The sequence below is a fragment of the Sceloporus occidentalis genome, unplaced genomic scaffold (assembly GCF_023333645.1).
Source record: "Sceloporus occidentalis isolate IW3139 unplaced genomic scaffold, rSceOcc1.0.p SCAF_5, whole genome shotgun sequence".
NCBI classification, from domain to species: Eukaryota; Metazoa; Chordata; class Lepidosauria; order Squamata; family Phrynosomatidae; genus Sceloporus; species Sceloporus occidentalis.
In genome coordinates, this window is record NW_028316985.1 from 57,269,935 (window position 1) to 57,290,857 (window position 20,923).

Sequence of the window (20,923 nt, forward strand, 5' to 3'; positions counted from 1 at the left end):
AAATAACTCTTTGCCACAGTGACTGAATAAAAAGAGTGAGATTTCACAATGAAAAGTCAGAGGATGTAAAGTTCCCACAATCTCCAAAGTACACATCTCCTTTTCACTTAGGCCTGTCATGACTCTGGACAGAACTATCTATTATACACCAATCTGTGTAACTTTAGCCTGGTCTCACTCTGTCTGCCTTTGTTTACATTGAAAAAGCACTTAAGGAAGGAGTAACTGAGACTGAAGATCAATGGGATGTCTGCTCTTTCCTTATTCTACATAGCTTCTTCCCTGTGTAGTTTTCCAGGTGCAGCATTTCTGTGTATGTGAGAGTGGGAGGTGACAGCCTCCAGATGAACCCATTCACACACATGCACAAATGAACAAACACCCATCTCTATTTCAAGCATCTGTGGGCATCGCTTTTCAACTAGGGGGTCTCATTCTTTCCTGGCCAGATGCTATGGGTGGGTGAAGCATTATTAAAAAGTGCTCTTCCTCCTTTATGCATTCCTTTACACACACATACACTCCCATGCACTCCTGTACACCCCCTTTTCTGAACGGGGGGGGGGGGGGAAGATGGGCAAGAATGTGGGAGGAAGTGCTTGAAACTCTCCTCCATGCGATCGCCTTGCCCCAGTTCTGCATCTCAAAAAGCAATTACTCAGTGAAGAGAGAGCCACTTTATCACCTGCTACCTGCAGCTCACAAACAAATCTGTTTTGCTTGTCCAGCCCTACCATTAGGCAGAGGGAGGCAACCATTTCAGACATCAGTTACTGGGGAGAGACAAGCAGCAACAGCAGCCCTCTCAGCATTTCCACTTGAAGCAATTCCCCGTTGTTAGTGGGCAGTGGGCTTGCCACACACCCTGTACTGAGACCTTAGAAAAGCCTGCTGCATCCATTGTGAAGGATGCTGTCCTGTTACAAGAGTTGAAGTCAAATGTAACTACCGGTTCAATTGTCTTCTGTACACTGAGTGGGGAGGAGGGCCACCATGTCGTCTTCCATCTCAGGTGGCAAAATTTCCTGGGCTTGTTATTTGCTTGTGATCATGGATTGCTGTTGCCAGTTGGAGCAGATAGTGGCCTGGTCTGACTGTCTCTGTCTAGGGCAGCATCATTTTGTGTATAGATGGGGATTTGTGGATGTGGCTAAGGAATAGATCTATGGCTGATTAGTAATTTTTGTTATTAATATATGTAGTTGCTCCTCGCTCTATTATGTGCTCACATCCATTTGTTACATTTTTATCACGGGTAGGGAAGGTGTAACCCACAGACCTAGATCCCTGACCGGTCAGCCAAAGTCCTCCAATAGCCCAGCTTTTTAAAAATGGCATGGTTTTGGAGTGATTTTTTTCACCTGAAAGCCACACCAAAACACTCCCCTCATGGCACTGCTGGTTTTCTTTTGAGATAGAATCTGAATTAAATCTGAAGTATTTGGATATATCAGCCAGTGTCACCCACAGGGGTATCTGGTTGGGAATTTGGCCCCTGGCCTCCACAGAGATGGCCACCCTACTTTTACACTCCTTTGGGTGGCGTGTGCAGCTGGTATAATAGCAATGATAGCTGTGAGCATTTGATAGAAATGCGGTAATCTAATTCTGATCCTATTTTATAAACAAGGGTTGTCTCTCCCCCCGTCCCATACCGTCACACTGCAAAGCAGCAGTATAATTCATATGAGAGACAGCTGAAATGCATGCCATGCCTAGAAACTGAGATTTTGAATATTTTCTGTGTTTCAGATGAGAGTCCTTATACTAAATCTGCAAACCAGACAAAACCACCCGAAGGAGCATTGGCTGTAAGGAGACAGAGTATTCCAGGTACATTGATGTTTTTAATTTTAAATAATTTTCAGACCACAGTTTTGAGAAGATTCTTTGAATTCATTAGGTCATGCCTACTTTTTTTTGAGAAACGTAGTTGTCATTTCTGCTTCTAGTTTAAGTCTTGCAGTAAGTTATGACACACCCATAAGTGACTCCTTTCATGCTTTCTTTGTAATATATTTTCCTCTGTGCCAGTCACATATCTCATCAAGTGACTGTTGGGTGAACTGTGAATTTTTTTGCATTACACAAATGCACATTACAGCAGAGGAAATACTATCTGTTGCTTATTTGTAATGTCCAAAAGTTGTCCTTTGTTTTACAGCCCATGCTCATTCCACTGGAGGTATTTGTCTTCTTGCTTGCATAATGTGCTGGATGTGTTTGAATGTGTTTGACTGAGTAAAAGTAATGAATCTATAGTAAGTCAATCTGCATTTGTTTCAATGTAACTATAAAATAACACTGAAATAATAATAATAATAATAATAATAATAATAATTATTATTATTATTATTAACTTTTATTTATGAAGCGCTGTAAATTTACACAGCGCTGTACATGCAATCTTTTTAGTTAGACGGTTCCCTGCCCTCGGGCTTACAATCTAAAAAGACATGACACAGAAGGAGAAGGGAGTGGTGGAGGGAGAGGGTAAGAGGTCCAGCAGTTCCTCTCTACCTCCGAGGCCTGGACCAAGGCAGATAGACTGGAGGGAGGGCTTGGCTTCAAAATGGAAGGTTAATCATTTTCCAGGGAAAATACATACTCTCAAGTAGGATAATACATATACAATACATAGCAATACAGGAAATGGATCGATAAACAGGCAACAAAAGAACATCAGATAGTAAGCGACAATTATGCAATGCCTGGGAAGGCTTCTCTGAACAGGATGGTTTTCAACTCTGTTTTGAAGCTGGTTAAAGAAGTGATGGCTCTTGCTTGTGGGGGAAGAAGGTTCCAAGAGTGAGGGGCAGCAAGTGAAAAGGGGCGAATCCGGGATGGGGCAGAGGAAATCCTGGGCTGAGACAAGAACCCTTGACTACCAGAACGGAGGGCCCGAGTGGGAAGGTGAGGAGAAAGAAGGTCTGATAAGTAAGAAGGGGTCAGTCCATGGAGGGCTTTGAATGTCGACAGCAGGAGCTTATACTGAATGCGGAAAGGGAGAGGGAGCCAGTGAAGGGATGCCAACACAGGAGAGATGTGGTCAGAGCGGTGGGTGGAAGTGATAATGCGTGCAGCTGAATGCTGGACAGAAATTAAAGGATGGAGGTGAGAAAGAGGAAGCCCAGCCAGGAGGACGTTACAGTAATCCAGTCGTGAGATCACTAGGGCATGGACCAGGATCTTGGCAGTAGAGGCAGAGAGATATGGTCAGATTTTGGCAATATTGTACAAAAAGAATCTACAAGCCTTGGCTGTGGTCTGGATCTGAGGGATACACGACAGAGAAGAGTCAAAGATAAAACCAAGACTGCGGGCTTGCTGGACTGGTTGAATGGAAATGTTGTCCACAGAGACAGAAAAGGAGTGTTGAAGGGTGGGCTTAGGAGGAAAGACAAGAAGCTCCGTCTTGGACATGTTGAGCTTCAAACGCCGATGGTGCATCCACTGCGAGACAGCTGTAAGGCAAGACGAGACTTGCTGTTCAAGCCTTGGAGAAAGGTCAGGGGCAGAAAGATACAGCTGGGTGTCATCGGCATACAGATGGTAGGAAAAGCCAAAAGAGCTGATGAGTTTTCCTAAGGACAGTGTGTAGAGAGAAAACAGAAGGGGACCCAGAACAGAGCCCTGGGGAACTCCAACAGATAAGGGAACAGGAGAAGTCTGACCCCCTGCAACTACTGCAAAAGATCTGCCAGACAAGTAAGATCTAAACCAGTCGAGAACAGAGTCTGAGAACCCAAGGTCAGAGAGTATGTCAATTAGGAGACAGTGATCAACAGTGTCAAAGGCTGCAGACAAATCGAGAAGAATGAGAAGAAAGAACCAGGTTGTGCTATTCATTGTGATTACCTGCTGGATTTTTAGGGTATCTTATGCCACATATTTTTTCCAATTCTCTGTCCACCAGGTCTAATCCACTGTTTTGTCTCTGAAAGCAGAAAGCAAGCAGCATGCATTTTATGATGTGGCCTATTCCTTAGGAGTATGGTAAATTGCATTATACTGAGCATCAGCCCTATTCTTTTCTTGGCCATTCACTTCTCTCAAATGTATCTGAAAAACTCCTTTTTGTTACTCTTTGCTTGCCTAGCTAGTCTCAGCTCATTCTGAGCTTTAGCTTTCTTTATATAATTCCTGCAAGCTTGGGGTACATATCTGTACTCTTCCTTGGTAATTCATCCTTCCATCCTTTCTTTATACATTCTCTTTTTTCTTTTCACTTCCTCTTTGAGTTTGCTTTGCAGCCACATTGGCTTTTTTCAGATGTTTCCCATTTTTCTTCTTCCATGGGATACTTTCTGATTATCCTTTTTGCAGCTCTTTCTTCAAGAACTCCTACCCTTGCTGGCTGTCTTTTTCTTTTAGCATGTCTAGCCATAAGATTCCACCCAGTATTTTTCTGAACTAATTAAAATCAGCTTTCCTGAAGTCCAAGAACCATGTTTGAGCATATTCTTCTTTGCCCTGCCCTACAGTTGTGAATTCTGGCATTATATGGTAATGTTCTCCTAACGTACTGACTGCTTTGTTTCCAGTGACCTAACCTATTGGTTAGGATCAAATATGAGATTGCTGATTACCTTGTTCCTTCTTCTACCTTTTAAAACAGGAAATGATATGCAAAGCACATCAGGAATTTGTTGGGGAACCTATGCTTAATAGAGTTATTCTCCCAGCAATTATCAGGGTAACTGAAGTTTACCCGTAGTTACAAATTCTTGTCCCCTTGAGATTTCTGAGATTTGTTTCCAAAAATACATCTTCCACCACCTCTTCTTAGTTTGGTGGCCCATAGTATACTCCTACCACAATGTTGCATCTATTTATTTCTCCATTTATTGTTAATCCAAATGCTATCAACTGGTCCAGTCTGATCATTCTTACGGATGTCTGTACAATTTAATTGTACTTTTTGTGTAGTGACTTGGTCAATTTTGGGGTGATGTTCTTTTCACCTGAAAAACTGAAATATGAGAGTGGTACATGAGCTGTGGGGGAGTTTGGGGGACTGCAGAAAAGGAAATAGACCACACTTTCCTGATGTACCCCCCCCCCAGTTTAAGCAATCAGTGTGAAGTACAAAGGATGAGTGAGAGATGTGGCTTAAGACTATGAAGTGAAAGGGCTTAAATTCTTGTCTTGTAGAGTCAAGCAGAGTATTTATAGTCTAATCTTTCATTCAAACTGAAACATTATTTATAGCTTTGCTGCCGTCATTTTCTATTGAATGTCTAGCTGAAAACTTCACAGCCCCTCACAGAGCTTCACAACTTCTCCTGACAAATGTTAATGAGTAATATTAATAATAACTGGATCAAATTAGAGGATGATACTTTGGCTATGATTAAACTCCAGTTGATTATGATATGACCGTATTAGTCTGTAGAATCAGTATGAAGAGAGATCTTGTAGCACCTCTGAGGCTAACTGAACTTCTTTTTTCCAGTTAGTCTCAAAGGTGATACAAGATCTCTCTACATCCCAGTTGATTATAAAATTCATTTTAAAAAATTTCTCACTCATTTGCCAGGCTCGTTTAGCCAAGTTTTATTGCCAAATTTGGGGATGAGCCTGGCAAACTGACATTGTCTTCTTGTTTATAGGTATGCTGGATAAATAAGCATACCATGTGCTTACATTCTTATGAGCTCATTCCAGATTACACCTTATGTGTGCCGTTGATTGCTACCATAGTAAGACTAGTTTTGCATGTAAACTGTAAAAGGAGCAGTAGTGAGACTGTTAGCTTGAGAGGGTTGAAGCCATAGGGTTTCACAAGATTGATTTGTCAAATGAGATTAATGGTAAATTCCATAACCTACTCTCACCCAATCTAACAAGATAGGTGTAGTTATCTATTCAGTAAAGTGTGACCTGGAGAATTCCACTCATTTCACTCATTCTGAATTGCAAATTAAACTGCCCCTATTTATGGCCTGGGCCAAAAATGGCATGCCGCCACCGTTACTAGGGTTCCGAAGTGTGCAACATCCGCACGCTCTGTAACCCTAACATGTGACGCCAATGGCATCATGGTGGCCTCCCATCCATACAGGGGCTGCCATGATGCCGCTGCCACCGTACAGCAACCAGAAAGCGCTGGCAAGAAGTGACATCATGGCAGCACCCCTTCCTGATTCCAGCATCGCAAAAAAGAAGCCACTCTAGGCAGCTCTTTTTTTGTGGCGCATCTGTGCTGCAGCATGAGGATGCTGCAGCATAGACATGGGGCTTACAGGGGCAGCATGGAGCCTCCCATCTGTACTGCCCCAAAATCTGCTAGACTACTGCATGGATCAGTAAAAGGATATTCCTCTGATTTAACACTTCTTCATATTTTTGCAGTACATTACAGTGCATATTTTAAGATATAATTTACTTACAAATATTTAAAATTAATTTAGCTAAAGTATATTTAGAATTTTAAGGTACTATTTAGAAAATAGTAACTTGAGAAAAAAGAAGTTAAGATATATTGAGTGTGTGAACAAGAATGTTTGAAAACACCTAATGCATATTTAAAAATGAAAATAGATTTTTTTTAAAAAAAAAATAGCAGTCTAAAGTGAAAATAGCACTTTATGGAAATGAATGAGCTCATAAAGAACTGCCTGATCCATCCATACCTAGCTGGAGCATTGCTTCTAAAAGTGTTTGTCATTCCATTAGCAATTCTTTCAGTGTCTCTCTTTATGACTATCACACATAGACAACCCTATAGTGGGAAAATATGGTACAGAACATGGTCTTAACCTCTTGCAGCTACATCTTATGCTTTGAAGTACATAGAAAAATAGGGTGCTTTTATGAGGACTAAGAGAGCTTTCATCCAAAACACAGAGACTTCCCTGTCAATTCACAGTGTCCCTGCTGTTCACATTTTCTGCTGTGACAGCACTGGTGAAACTTCAGTCTGGTGTAACAAAATAATAACCCCTTTAAACATCAAACACATGTGAGAGTATAATACTAAAAAGTGAGAGACAGTGGAGGTGTATAGGATAGAGAAGGTGATGTTTTGTGTGATCAGAAAAATAAAGTTGCTTTCTATGAATATGTAGACTATTCAGAAGTGTTACACTACAACTTTATAACCCAAGAAATCTACAACTTCATAACCCAAGAACACTTTAACATTTTGTAACCATGTTCTTCCAGTTTCAAAATAGCCCCTTTTTATGTCTTTTGACATCAGTTACTTTATATTTAATTTTAATGAATTCCATCTCAAGAAAACTCAGCCTCAAGAAGCATTTTAGAGAAGCAAATATTTGTTCTGATTTTATTGTTATTTATTATGTGCCTTTAAGTCAATTCTTACTTATGGCAATCCTATCACAGGTTTTCTTGACAAGATTTATTCAGAGGAGGTTTGCTGTTGCCTTCCTTTTAGGCTGAGAGTGTATGACTTGCCCATGTTAATCCCATGGATTTCCATGGCTGAGCTGGATTTGAACCCTGATCTCCCAAAATCCTACTCCAACACTTTGTCATGCTGGCTCTCCATTCGATTGAGCCAAACAGATCAAACATCTTTTTCTGTTTGGCCTTTCCTTTTGGTACACAAGAGATGAACTAAAATGACAAAAAGACTCAGTAGTGTATAACACCAACCACCTGCTGTCAAAGATTGTCAAAAGCCTTTTTATATGTTTGTTTTGCCCTGAATTAGTTATTTCTTTTTGTGGCTACTTTACTTCAGTGGATAGTCTCTGAAACAGATATATGAAGATCTTCTGTATGCTGTCAGACAGATATTTCACATATCCTGCTGTCAGGACTGATGGGGCATATATCTTCTTAGCTGTAATACTATCGGAAAGAGAGTATTTGCCATCTTATACATCTGTATGCATGTATCTCCGTCAGCCTCAGCTACTGAGATGTAGACCCAGAAGTATAAATCTCACCAATTAACCCTCTTGGGATCACACATCACTCCGCCTTCTCCATTGTTCCTGCAGGTTTGGCCACATTGGAGAACTGCCACATACTAAAGGTTTAGGAGGAGTATAACTGAAGTAGCAAGATTGAATGGCATACTCTTAACCAAACAAAAGGACTTCTTCCACAGCTGGTAGTCTCCTGGTGAAAAATTTAGAATTTTAAAATGTGAAATTATAATTATGATTACAGAAAAATCAGAATCATCATAATCCAGTACTTTATGTGGAGGCAGAATCTTTTATGGTTGAACAGTCTTGACAGATTAATAATAATCATACTAAGCATTTGTAATATACTTTAAAATGTTCAAAGCAAATAGACAGGTGCTCTCCATACAGTAAAACATTTTTTTTCATTGGCCATCTTTACTGGCATCTGTTTTATTCCTTCCTACTTTTAGTCTCTACTGTGGATCTTTCTGCTGTATATAAAGGTTCCTTTTGCCTAAATACCCATTTTGTTTGGACAGCTCAACATGTCTAGAGGCGAGTAACCAAAATGAGAGTAGCCTCTGAAAAACCAAACCCTAGGAGGATCAGCTTAGGGAGTTGAGTATGTTTAGCTTGGAGTAGAGAAGATGGAGAGGTAATATAATAGTCATGTTTAAATATTTGAAGTCATGTCATATAGAAGATGGAACAAGATTTTTTTTTGCTGCTGCAGAAACTAGGATATGAACTAATGGATTGAATTACAAGGAAAAACATTCATCTAAACATTCCCTGATGGTACTAGTTGTTCGAGAATTAAACAGACTTCTTCAGAGGGTTGTGGACTTCTTGGGGATCTTTAAACAGTGTTGGCCACCATCTTTTGATAGTGCTTTGGTTATGTATTTCTGCATGGTGGGTGCTTGAGGTACATAGCTGCTGTGGTCCCAATTATATAACTTTATCATGTATCATAGAGCTGCATGTTGAAACCCATCTTTATGCTTACCATGGACTCTTTTTTAAAAAGAATAATCCTTTATTCCTAATGATCCCGATGGCACCCTGGACATTATTTACTCAGAAAGTCAGCACTGATTAATCACCTAGAAAATTTTATCTCAATGTAAACCAACTTATTGGCAGGCTGCCTGAAACCAAAGTGCATATGACACATGTTGAATTCAAATCACAAAATGCAAACATAATATAGAAATAATGAATAATGCTGATTTCCCATGGCAACCTATTAACACATCCTCTTCTACCTTCTGTTTTAGATAGCTAAGTTATCCCTATTAGGACCTTATTTATTACTTTATACAGTGGACCCTTGTTATATGCTGGGGTTTGATTCCAAGATCCTGCGTGGATAACAAAATCCATGTATGCTGAAGTCCCATTAAATATAATGATATAGCAAAATGGTGTCCCTGATAAAAAATGGGAAATCAAGGTTTGATATTTGAAATTTATACTTTTTTGAACATTTTCAAACCATGGATGCTTGAATCCGTGTATAAAAAGTCTGTGTATAAGAAGGGCTGACTGTATTGATATCTCAGTGTGCAAAGTCAAGAAATGACTGGTTCTTTCATAAGGATGTATGGACCTGCTGAGAATAACAGCAAATAATTAAAATGAAGTGCAGTGTGGTTGCACCCAAAGTGTAGTTTAAGCTTTTGTAAAACGAATTCACTTTCTCTCTCAGCATAGTTTATTACGGTAAAGCTGAATCACTGTTTAGCTGCATTGTTTATTTTAATGATAAAATTAACTCTACATTTAAAGTATGTGCCTTGAAAACAGTTTACAGAGCAAGAACTGAACAACACTGAGATGCTGGTATATAACAGTCAACAGTACTGTAGGTAATACACCATGGCCCTAAATGACAAAATAATTATTTGGGTTAAAACATTTGGTCTGTTTTTGTCAAAACAGCTTATTCTTGTTCAGATTAGTACTTGAGTAAAATGTCTTTCCTGAATTAGATTTAAGTAAATGCCTAAGTACAATATGAATCTAATCCTGTATGTCTGAACAGAGCAGAGGAAACTGCTCTCACCATAAACAACCAGGGCATGTCTTTACAAAAATGTCTTTAAGAAAATGTGGTTATCATGGCAGATTGATGATGATTTGAACTCTGACTATTTAAATTATAGAAAAAATATTGGAGGGTGCCTTATGTAGACAGTTTTTTTTAAAGGGATGAAATTATTCACTTAAAGATGGTGATAAATAACTTTCCTTCTGGCTGCTTTAAGAGCCTTATCCAGTTCATAAGACCTACTCCATGGAATTTGCTGGCACTCTGGGGACCTTGCCAAGGCTGAGTCTTTTTAGCCTACCTCTCCTGCCCAGGGCAACACACAGTAATGGAACTGCAATCACTTTTGCTCTGCCTGGTCTATTTATCTGCAGCTCCATCTGTTCCCATTTGGCCTCCTAGTGTCCTACTTACTGGTAGAAATGGAGGGGGAGGAATAAATGCTAAAAAGCAGAATTTGACTCTATGATATGTAAAGAGAACTAGCAACGGCTCTTGCAAATATTAATGGCGGAAGGATTTTCTTTTTTAGAAAGTGTAGAATGTTCATAAATATTATAGCAACTGAAGACAAGCTTCACAGAACACGAGCCTATTCACACTATATAATTATAGTGATTTTATTCTACTTCTGCTTTAACTGCCATGGTTGTGTCCTATGGAACCCTGGGGCTTGTGGTTTGGTGTGGTTTGGAGCTCTCTGGCTGAACATTGAAAACACCACTCACTAAACTGCTAATGCCAGGACAGAACTGTGGCAGTTAAAGTACCATAGCAGCACTGTAATTATGTAGTGTGAATTGGCTGATTTTGACAAAGCTGTCTGGAGACATTCTCCAGGTTTGTAGCCCCCAAAAGTATCTTTTGTGAATTCTGTTTCAGTGACAGAATTATTGGAACAATTTCTCCATATATGGCATTATGCTTGTTGCCCAAGTTGTAGTGGCCAGTTTCAGTTCAAATAGGGAGGTTTCTAGAAGCTAAACCGGAGGGCATCCATATTTCACCAAGCAATAATATACGATATCATCCAAAATCTTCAAAACAGTTATAATTTTATTGGGCCAGCCAAAATGCACATTGCACATGTTGCAAGCTTTTGAAATTACACTGGCTTCTTCATCAGGCAAAGAATCATACAGAAGAAAGAAAGGGTGTGGGGGAACTGACAATGTTAGTCATAGTCCTACATTTGGTCAAGATTTTGTGATTGTTGTTTTCAGTCCGGATGGTCTGGAAGGGTATTCATGCAGGTGGGCCCTCCTCTTTCTGGCCATGTGAGTACTGGAAGATTCAGCCTAGGAAATAAACTTTAAATTCCATAAGCAAGACAAAAAGCTACTGCCTTTGAGATCAGTTTGTCTTGAATCTTTTATGCAGCTACAATCTCCTTTGTTAGGAACAGAGCTCTGAATTTCTCAGGAAGCCTCCATGTTTTTGCATCAGGAAAACGTTTATGTGTTGTTAAGGTAAAACATGACAATGCAGTCCCAATTTAAAAGAGAAAATTGTTCTACCTTTTTCTGAGATAGCAGTCTCAAATAGTAAAGCCCCAGCCCATTGACTCTCTCTTTAAAATTTAGCTGTGGCAGCTCATATTATGAGAAGACATAACTCTGAATAGACAATAGAATAGACAATGCTTAGCAAAATATAAGGTAGTAGAAAAAGAGAAAGATCACATTCCAGATAGATAAACTTAATCAAAAAAGCCACAGCCCTGAGTCTGCAAGACCTGAACAGATCCATTGATGTAGGGTGATAGGATCCTCCTCCATAGGATCACCATAAGTCAAAGTCAACTTGATGGCAAGTAACAGCAAACAAGAGAGAAATTCGTATGATATGTAAAAAAGTTCCTGCAGCACCTTTGAGACTATGAGGCAGTACAGACTGGCACTTTGTGCCAGCTTGACTGCATACTAGGGATGAAGAAGGGCTGAGCTTTTCTTCCTCCACCGGGGCGCCATCTTGGCATGCACCTATTTACACAGGGTGCACCACGATGACATCCCTCCTGCGCAGTGCCCAATCAGTGTTGTGCACACGGGGCGTCATAACGCCATGTCGCGGCGGTTATGGTGCCCCTTCTATGGGGCTTCTTTTTGCTCCGTGCACAGGCTGTGACATATGGTTGCTGTGGAATACTTCCAGGGCTGAAAGGGGCGGTGTTGAGCTGCCCATCTGTTGAGCCCCTAACTGGAAGATAGAAAGCTGGTAGCATGAGCTTTTGTAGACTTGAGCCTGCTTTCTGAGATGAATATGGTGAAGTGAAAAGCCCAGGGACAGACCTATATAGAACTCTGTGTGAGAGAATGTCCATAGGAATGCAAAACTTTGTGAGTGTGGAGATGAGGTGACAAGTTCAATTTTAGCTATGGTCATTGAGGAACAAGGCAAGGATGTTGCTTAAAGCCAAGGTTAATAGATAACCATATGAATGAGTATTGGGCTGTAGTGTGGGATCCAAAAAGAAGATGTGATCAACTGGCCAAAGTAGCCCTCATTTGGTTAGTGTTATAATGTGTTTAGTGTGCCAGGAAACCATTGTCTCTGCTCAGCCCAATGCTGATGGACTGCAGTTTGTTGATATACTCTAATTCTGCTCTTTCTCTTTCAAATTTTCCTTTGTAGTATTTTTGTTCAATGACCACTGTTCTGAGGTCCAAGATGAAATGTCAGGAAAACTGAAGATTCATATGATAATCATTTGTAATGTTTTATGCCTAGGTTTCATGATTTTGTACATTTTTTTCTGGTGCAAAGGTATAAAAATTTGTAACAGTTTTGACTGAGCAAATCTCGAGATTTTTCAATACTTTAATTATTCCATGTGATATCTTTTTAATATATCCCTTAAAAGTCCCTTAATTTTTTTTAAAGTTGCTTTAAAAAAGAAGCTAAATTTCTATTCCAAATGTATGACTGTTCATTTTTATTATACTGATGATTTTACTGGTGGTGTCAGTAAAGCCACTGTTAGAAAAAATGTAGCATCTAAAACCCAAGAATTGATAACAAAAAATGAATTATCTCAAGAAATTGTTTCTTCACTTATCAGCACTGACAGAAATTTATTTAGAATTGTACTAGGGAAAAAGTTTGTGTAATACAGGAAATTAGAAGAGGTTCTTCAAGTTTCCTGATAAACAAGATCATTAACTCTGTTGATTGCATTTATTCAGTACAACTATCCTCATTTCTAATTTCTGACAGCTGAAGGCCATAAACAATGTTCATGCAATACATGTGCCTATGCTAGTACAATTATTCCATATCTTTTTTTTTAAAAAAAGAGAGAGAACATAATTTATACTTTACATTTTCCAGTCTTCAAAAAGATCCCACTCCACTTACTTTCTTTTTTTCACACTCAAAGACCATTTCCCATAATTTGTTAGCATTTCTACACAATTTCTATGATTCACTATTTGGAAAGTATTACTGGTTATCATTACTTTCAAAAAGCAGCATGAACTAAAAATTGCCATATGCTGATTTAAACATGAGGAGGGAAGATAATACTACAGTGGTGCTGTGAATGGTTAAATATAGGCACATCTCGGCTTAAGGTACTTTATTCTCTCTTTGTTGAATATAGTACACTGTAATGAGACGATATTCCATTATGTGTAAGTTGTCTGAATTACTGATGAGCTGCCATCACAAAGCCCACCATCCATTAGGAAGTGAGCCTAATTAATAGAGATAGTGCATGTAATCTGTGAGCCACATGGTTCAGTGAGTACTAGGAAGCACTCCCCTTTCTATACAAACTCTGTGTCTGTCTTTGAAGCATGCAGGTTTCTGAACTAGAGCCACCTGTATTCACCTGACTAAAAATTGTCCACACAAAAGAACACTGGGGGAGGGAGACACAAGTTCTTTATGTAACCCCCCAAACTCTAAAGCAGAGGTAGGTTGGGAACTGCATTACCATAGGATGCTATGGAGCCCCATCACCATTGCTGTTCATGTCCCCATCCTGCAAACTTGTTGTTTTCATCTCTTCCTAATTTGGAGAAAAAGTTGATAGATGACTTTTAAAACAAATAAGAAAATCAAAATACTGCAAACATGGTAAAATGGCCAATAGTATCAGTACCACTTTGGAGTCAAAGGTCTCTGGGCAGTTCCCAAAATAGCAATAGAACTATAAAATGTGTAAATAAAACTTAACATTTATTCTGCTGTCTCTGTGCTACTGCTGAACATGCCTCCAAATGGGCTACAGACATTTCCCAGAATTCCCTGCAGTGATACTGTTATAGCACTGACCTTGTTTAAGTATGCTTGTTGAGACAAGACAGTACTGGTGGGCTAAAAGGAACACATGGGTATCATCCTTTATTTCCTTTACTTCTGCCAGATGATTCTCTGGTGGGAAATGGAGATTTTTCAAAAGGATAGAGCCATGATCCAGTGTGATAGGTATGTGACATCTAAGTGAGAGATAGCACACTTCAAAATTTTAAGGAGTCTCATTGCTGCATGCTTCCCTAATAGCTTCCCAGAACCTAGCACTGTGAAAGATATGAAGTGATAGAGGTACTGAAAATACATAACAGAAATTTCTTTTTGACTAATTTTGCTACAAATTACCAGAACAAAATCCAGCTCAGATCAGCAGATTCTGAATTATTAAATTGGAGCATCTAGTGTCAAAGTTGAAGAGGATTTAACACACTGCCAACTCTTACTGGGGTGGACTAAATTATTGTACTGCATTTTGATTTTTTAAAATTGTTTTCATAATTTTTTCAGTCATTTGTCTTCATAGGCTTCTCATTTAGGTTGAGGTCTGGACTTCCCTTTCATTGCCATTAAAATTGTAATTAACTTGCTTCTCTGAGACTTAAATTAAGACTTCATGTTTTAGAGCTGGCATTAGACCAAATTTATCTTTGGATCTCCAGAGACATTCCTTTAAAAAGATTGGGAATGTAAAGCCTAATGATAGCAAAAGCAGAAGATCCAACATTTGCACACTCCAGTACATGCTGTTTATTCAGTAATTTTAGTAGGCATTGGCCTTATTAATAGGAATAAAGCTCCCTAGCCAGAGTTCCTGTTAGAAAGGATAAATGTTAGGCCTTCCCTTCTAATCAAGGTCTCCTGGCCTTTGAATACACAAAGATTTGTCCTGTGTCTGCCTCTGTATCAACAGTAATTGTTTCTAGGAGGATGTAGTATATTTGTGCTTTGATGGCTTCACCCACCTTGTACAAGTCAAGTCAATGAAAGGTTAATGTGAACCTTTAATGCATTTATCAAAGGTTCTCCTTTTAAAGTAATCACTTAGCTTCACATTCAGAACTTGATCATGCATTCATTCAACTAAATCAATAGCAAACCTCTCAGAATAAAACAAGGACCAACAACATTTCCTTTCATCACAACATCAGATTTGGTTATGAGTTTTAGTGATTTGTGTGTTGAACTAGGACTATAGAGTCCAGGGTTCAAGTCTCAGTTTGGCCATAGAAATTCACTGGATCAACCTGAGCAAGTCATACCGTTTCAGCCTCAACCAAAGGCAATGGCAAACCTCCTGAAAAAACCTTGCCAAGAAAACCCCATGATAGCATTAGGGTCACCATAGGTTGGAAATCCTTGACGGCATACAATGACTGTATTTGGTCATTTAGTTGGATTTATTAGAAGTTAACATTCAACAAAAGGCATTTGGTAATATCTTATTTTCATTACATTTGACTGAACTTCAGAATCCATTCCAGGGCTTCAAAAATCTGTGATTAACCAAAGACTGATGATATAGATGAGTAGCATAATTTGCAGGGTGGAAGTGCTAAAAAATAAATGCTTTAATATACTGTTTGATGATGTCTATGTGGTTGTTCTTAGAAGCCTCTGATTTTGTACAACTCAGATCCAAAACACACTGCAGAAATAATCTAGTTTGAGACCATTTCAACAAGTCCATAGCTAGATCTTTAGGGGCCCTGGGGCAGAAAGTAGGGCTCAGTTGGGTGGAGCATTCTCATGCTCCTGAGTCCTACTGTGCGCTGTGAGTGCCATCTTGGCACACCACCATTTTGAGGTCCCTTTGGCTGGGGGCCCAGGGGCGGTACACTGGTTACCCCAGCCTAGCTACAGGCCTGCACTTTAACTGCCTGGCTCAATTCTGGGAACCATAGTTTTGTGAGACATTTCGCCTTCTCTGTCAGAGAGCTCTGGGGCCATAATAAGCTACAACTCCCAGGGCCAAGACAGTTAAAGCAGTCTCAAAGTGGATTATTTCTGAAGTGTATTTTGGACCTCAATTCCATAAAATGCACAACCTGCCCTTATTTTCAGTTGGCTGTTTTAGCAAACCCAAAGAACTAGGCTTTGGTTTGGTCATACAAGCACTTAAGATTTTACATGTGATAATACCTCAGAGTAGAGGTTTTATATGTCAATTTAGATGCAAAATGTATAAAGAAGGTTAAAGTGCTGAAAAATTTATATTCTTTTTGGGAAAAAAGTATTGAACAGTATTTATCCTGGGAAATGAACATGCGCTGTGTGTGTCTTGAGTATGTATGCCAAGTGCATGGTATCCCCTCCTCCCAATCTTTGCAAACTAAGGTTATTGCAGCATTGCTAATCAGTAGTAGCATTCTCAAAACTCATGCTACCAGTTTCTTCCAGTTAGTCTCAAAGATGCTACTAGATCCCTTTGCATACAGCATTTCCCCTGTTAGCCACTAGTATGAAATGAGTCAGGACAAATTAGAAATTGATCCTCTCTAATGACATGCTACCCCATTTGCACACCATGTTTTTTGTGTGATAACTAGTACAATAGCTTGTCACAGTTACAACCTTATCACGTTAATGCAGTACACTTCAATTGGAAACAAGCTGAGCCAGATAAGCTTATCTCTTGATAAGTTACCACATTAAACTGGTCATGTGAGTTGGCCTCAAGTTGACTTTGCATGAGGGAGTCTTGGCTGCCACATCAGAAATTAAATGCAAGACAGTTATTAAATAGACATAGCAAACAGGCTCAGATTTTATAGGCTGCAGAGATGCTGAGTAGAATTTTGCCATGCTAACAGTAGGAAGGAGGGTGACCAAGTTCAAAGTAGTTAAAAATAAAATAAAAGGAGCTATGACGGTTCAAACAGTCACAGGGTAAGTTTTACTCAGGACAGGAGGCTATTGTCAGAACAGACTACAGAAAAACAGAATGGTTCCCAATTGGAAAAGGAATCAGACTAAGTTGTATTTTATCTCCCTATATATTCAACTTGCATGGAGAAAATATCATACGCAGAGCAGGTTTAGACATGGAATGAAGATCAGAGGAAGGAACATCAACAATCTAAGATATGCAGACAACATCATACTACTAGCAGATAACATCAAAGACTTGAAACAATTACTAACAGAAATCAGAGACAAAAGTGCCAAGGCAGGTTTAGTGTTGAACATTAAGAAAACAAAAGTAATAAGCATAGAAGAGTTACAGAAATTGGATCCGAACAACAAAGATTGAAATAGTTTAGTATTTACAAGATCATAAAGTGTAAAGACATAACTCTGAACACTAAATTGAGCATTGTCCAAGCCACTGTATTTCCCATCACAACATACAGATGTGAATGCTGAACAGTGGAGAAAGCAGATAGGAAGAAAACATACTTATTTGACATGTGGTGCACTTGATAGATAGACTCAATCAAGGAGGTCATGGCTCTGAGCTTGTGGGACTTGAGCAGAGCTGCTGAGGACAGAGGGGCTTGGAGATGTCTCATTCATGAGGATGCCACAAGTCAAATTCGACTCAAATGCAGCTTAGAACAAACAGCAAGAGGAAGGAATCCAGAGCTGGACAATGGACTAGCCAAGATGCCATGAAAGTATGCCAATTTTCAGGTTCTTCAGAACTCTGTCAAAGTAAATGATACAAAAAATTAGGGGATGTTGCAAAGAAAGAAAAAAGCCCAAGTAAGCTGTGGCCAAGAAATACCACAATTAAACTTATTCTCAAAATGGGTATCATCGACTGAATGAATCAGTAGTAGGCATGCAGGTACCTTGTTACACCTAGCACTGTATGCTGGGAAAAGCAATGACCAGTCTCTGTTTTTGAAAACAGAACAATTGGTTTCAATTTGAGATATCATTCCTTTCCCTTGTGTAAAAAATGCAGGTTGTTGAGAGCAGAATTATAAAGAAACATAAAAGCATTTACATAAGCAAAACTGGAGATTACATTTTAGGTGGTGCACATGAATTGATTAAAGTCAAATTAGCAAATTCACTATTACTGAGTGGTGGAGAAACATGGAGCCCTCAATATGAAGTCCCTCTTGTACTTTCAGTAGTTTATAGAAGTTGGAATCCTGGCATTTTCAGCTTATCACTATTATTTACAATTCCTCTTTTATAAAACTATTAAAGATATGGCAAACTTGTCTTTCTTTGCATTACTGGGTCAGCCTAGTACAGAATTGGGGATCATGTGGCCTGCTTGGTGTTGCTGAACTGCAAGTCTCAGCATTCTTCATCACTGACTACATTGACTAAGGCCACTGGAAATTGCAGTCTTAATCCATCTGGAGGATGGCACAATTCCCACCTGCAGCATAATAGGAAGAGAGAATTCACTGACTGGTAAAATATTTTTTAAAAAGTAAAACTTCAAATTATATATAACTTGGAAGTGTAGGAGAATGAAAGTTGTAATTAAAAATGTGGAGTGCTAGAAAATAAGGCTCCTTTGGATTGTATAGAAAACTATTCATTCTGCTTGTCTTCCATTTTAATGAGCTGATTATGCATCCTTCAGCATAAAAATAGAATCAAAGATCTCAGCTGTTACTGAAATAAATCAAAGTTCACTCAAAGACATTAAAATTGATGTGAACAGGTGGGATACACTTCCATTTAACTGTGCCATAGGAAAAATGGCTATAATAAAGATGGCAATAAAAAGGCTATTTCTCCATTTTACTAATGATGTTCTTTGCAAATGATGTTCATTTCTATCTTAAATTATAAACAAATACTATTAATATAGTTCAGCCTGCACAAAAATATTCTGAAATGTAAGTAGTTTGCACCAATATCTCATGTAAGTAGTTTCTATTGGTAATAACCTTTTCTGTATAAATCAGACAGATGATTAATGGTTTCAACCGTGTAATAAATGACCAAGATGTACTATTTTCTTTTCAATGACTATTTTGCCCGATGATGAATTGGGAGAGTGAGACTTTTATCTCTGGCTTTTGCTGACCATCCAGTTTGCTCTGCATGCCTAAAATGTAACTGATTCCCACTATTTTAGGTATTATATTTCTAAAGTTAATCTTGATACAACAATGCAAATCTGCCCCATATGCATTTATTAATTTCATCTGTACTTGCCAGGTGAATTTTGGCAGTGTTTTACATTGATCTTCCTGGCAAGGTAAATATCTTAGAAGTATTGTTTACTTGTTTCTGTCTCTTTATTTGTAATTCCCAGCTTCTTATTTCCTTCTTAATTCTGTCTTTTTCTTTTGATCCCCATTAGCCACTGTCCTCCTTATCCTTTCCAAAGAAACTGTAAGCATCATACCATGCATCTGCAGAATTCTCTTCTGTGGAGTTTATCACACGGGAGGAATTTCTCTTAATTTCAAATGAAAAGAAAGTGGGGCCAGAACGCATTCACATGGATTCTCTAGCTCAGCGAATGTACGTGAATTCGAATTGCATTCAAACTGACTTCCCATTGCCCAAAAATAGCTTGCCATTGCCCGAAATTGTGTGTGGTAGTCTCTCACGCAATAACGTTAAACCCCTTGATTGCGTTCGGATTGCCATTGGATTATACTTCCAAATTCCCTTGTCTGATAACGCCCTGTGTCTTTACATCTCATCCAGCTCCCTTTTGATCTCTTAAGCCTAAAACACTTTCTCTCAATTCCCATATCTGCTTATTTTCTGTTTTGACACTGTTTACAGAATTCCTCCCCCTCATAAACATCTGTTTCAGCCACCTTTTAGAAAAACTTTAAAATGTACCTTTTCCTCATATATTCCTAATATCTTAACCATCTTTCTTTCTTTCTTTCTTTCTTTCTTTCTTTCTTTCTTTAATCTTAGTGTCTCTCTGCTCCCTTACTCCCTGCCATATTTTCATTGTGTATCATCTCAATGCTATCCTGTAATTCTTTAGATATAATTTGGGGGGAGGGTTGGGGACTTTGGAATTTTGAATGCATTTCTCTTTTAATTGTATGTTATTTTACTAATCCCTGAGATTAAGCAGAATATAATAACAATTATTATTATTATTATTATTATTATTATTATTAATTTTGTGTACGGTGCCTAGCAGTTGTAGGTAATGGTGGTGGTAATCATTCAAATACTTCTAAAATATGTTGTATATGAAAAGTTGAATGTGCATTAATCTTGAATCTTTGTTTCTCATATATGACAACTAGATATACTATTGATGATGTCATATGATTTAGTCACAAAATGGTACTGGACTAAGTTATATCAAGGCAGAGTTAGGACTTCTGTGTGCCTCTTTCCATACTTGTTGCAGTGAGAAAGTAATATCCTTATCTAGCTTCTTGACTGGTGGGTCCACCACCCCTTTCATGACTTGTTTTACTTTTTATCCCAACTAGCCTAAAAGAAAACTCTGTAGCATCATGTTTTTGTTTCATCACTGTATATCAAAGGGTGCATCTGCACTGTAGAAATAATCCTGTTTGACACCACTTTAACTGCCATGGGTCAATGCTATGGAATTCTGGGATTTGTAGTTTGTTGTGGCACCAGAGTTCTGCTCTGCTCTGGTGCCAGAACAAGTTCCCAGAATTCCATAGTGTTGAGCCATGACACTTAAAGTGATGTCAGGCTGGAATATTTCTGCAGTACAGTTGCAATCAGTGCGAAGTTTCATACATCCTATTTGTATGACTCTGTTCTTTATGTGAGAACTGCCATAATGCTGCTACTCATTCTT

General features: G+C 38.8%; 1 protein-coding gene across 11 annotated transcripts in view; it reads left to right on the plus strand.

Annotated features, from left to right (window-relative positions):
• Nucleotides 1-20,923, plus strand: part of GRIP1 (glutamate receptor interacting protein 1) — a 435,209-nt gene that overhangs the window by 312,265 nt on the left and 102,021 nt on the right. For 9 of the 11 annotated variants that reach the window (XM_089524169.1, XM_089524177.1, XM_089524166.1 and 6 more), the window contains exon 2: nucleotides 1,753-1,833. The exons of the other annotated variants lie outside the window; for them this stretch is intronic. In XM_089524169.1, the coding sequence (XP_089380295.1) occupies nucleotides 1,753-1,833 (81 nt within the window). The remainder of the gene's footprint in view (nucleotides 1-1,752; nucleotides 1,834-20,923) is intronic. 11 annotated transcript variants of the gene reach the window in all.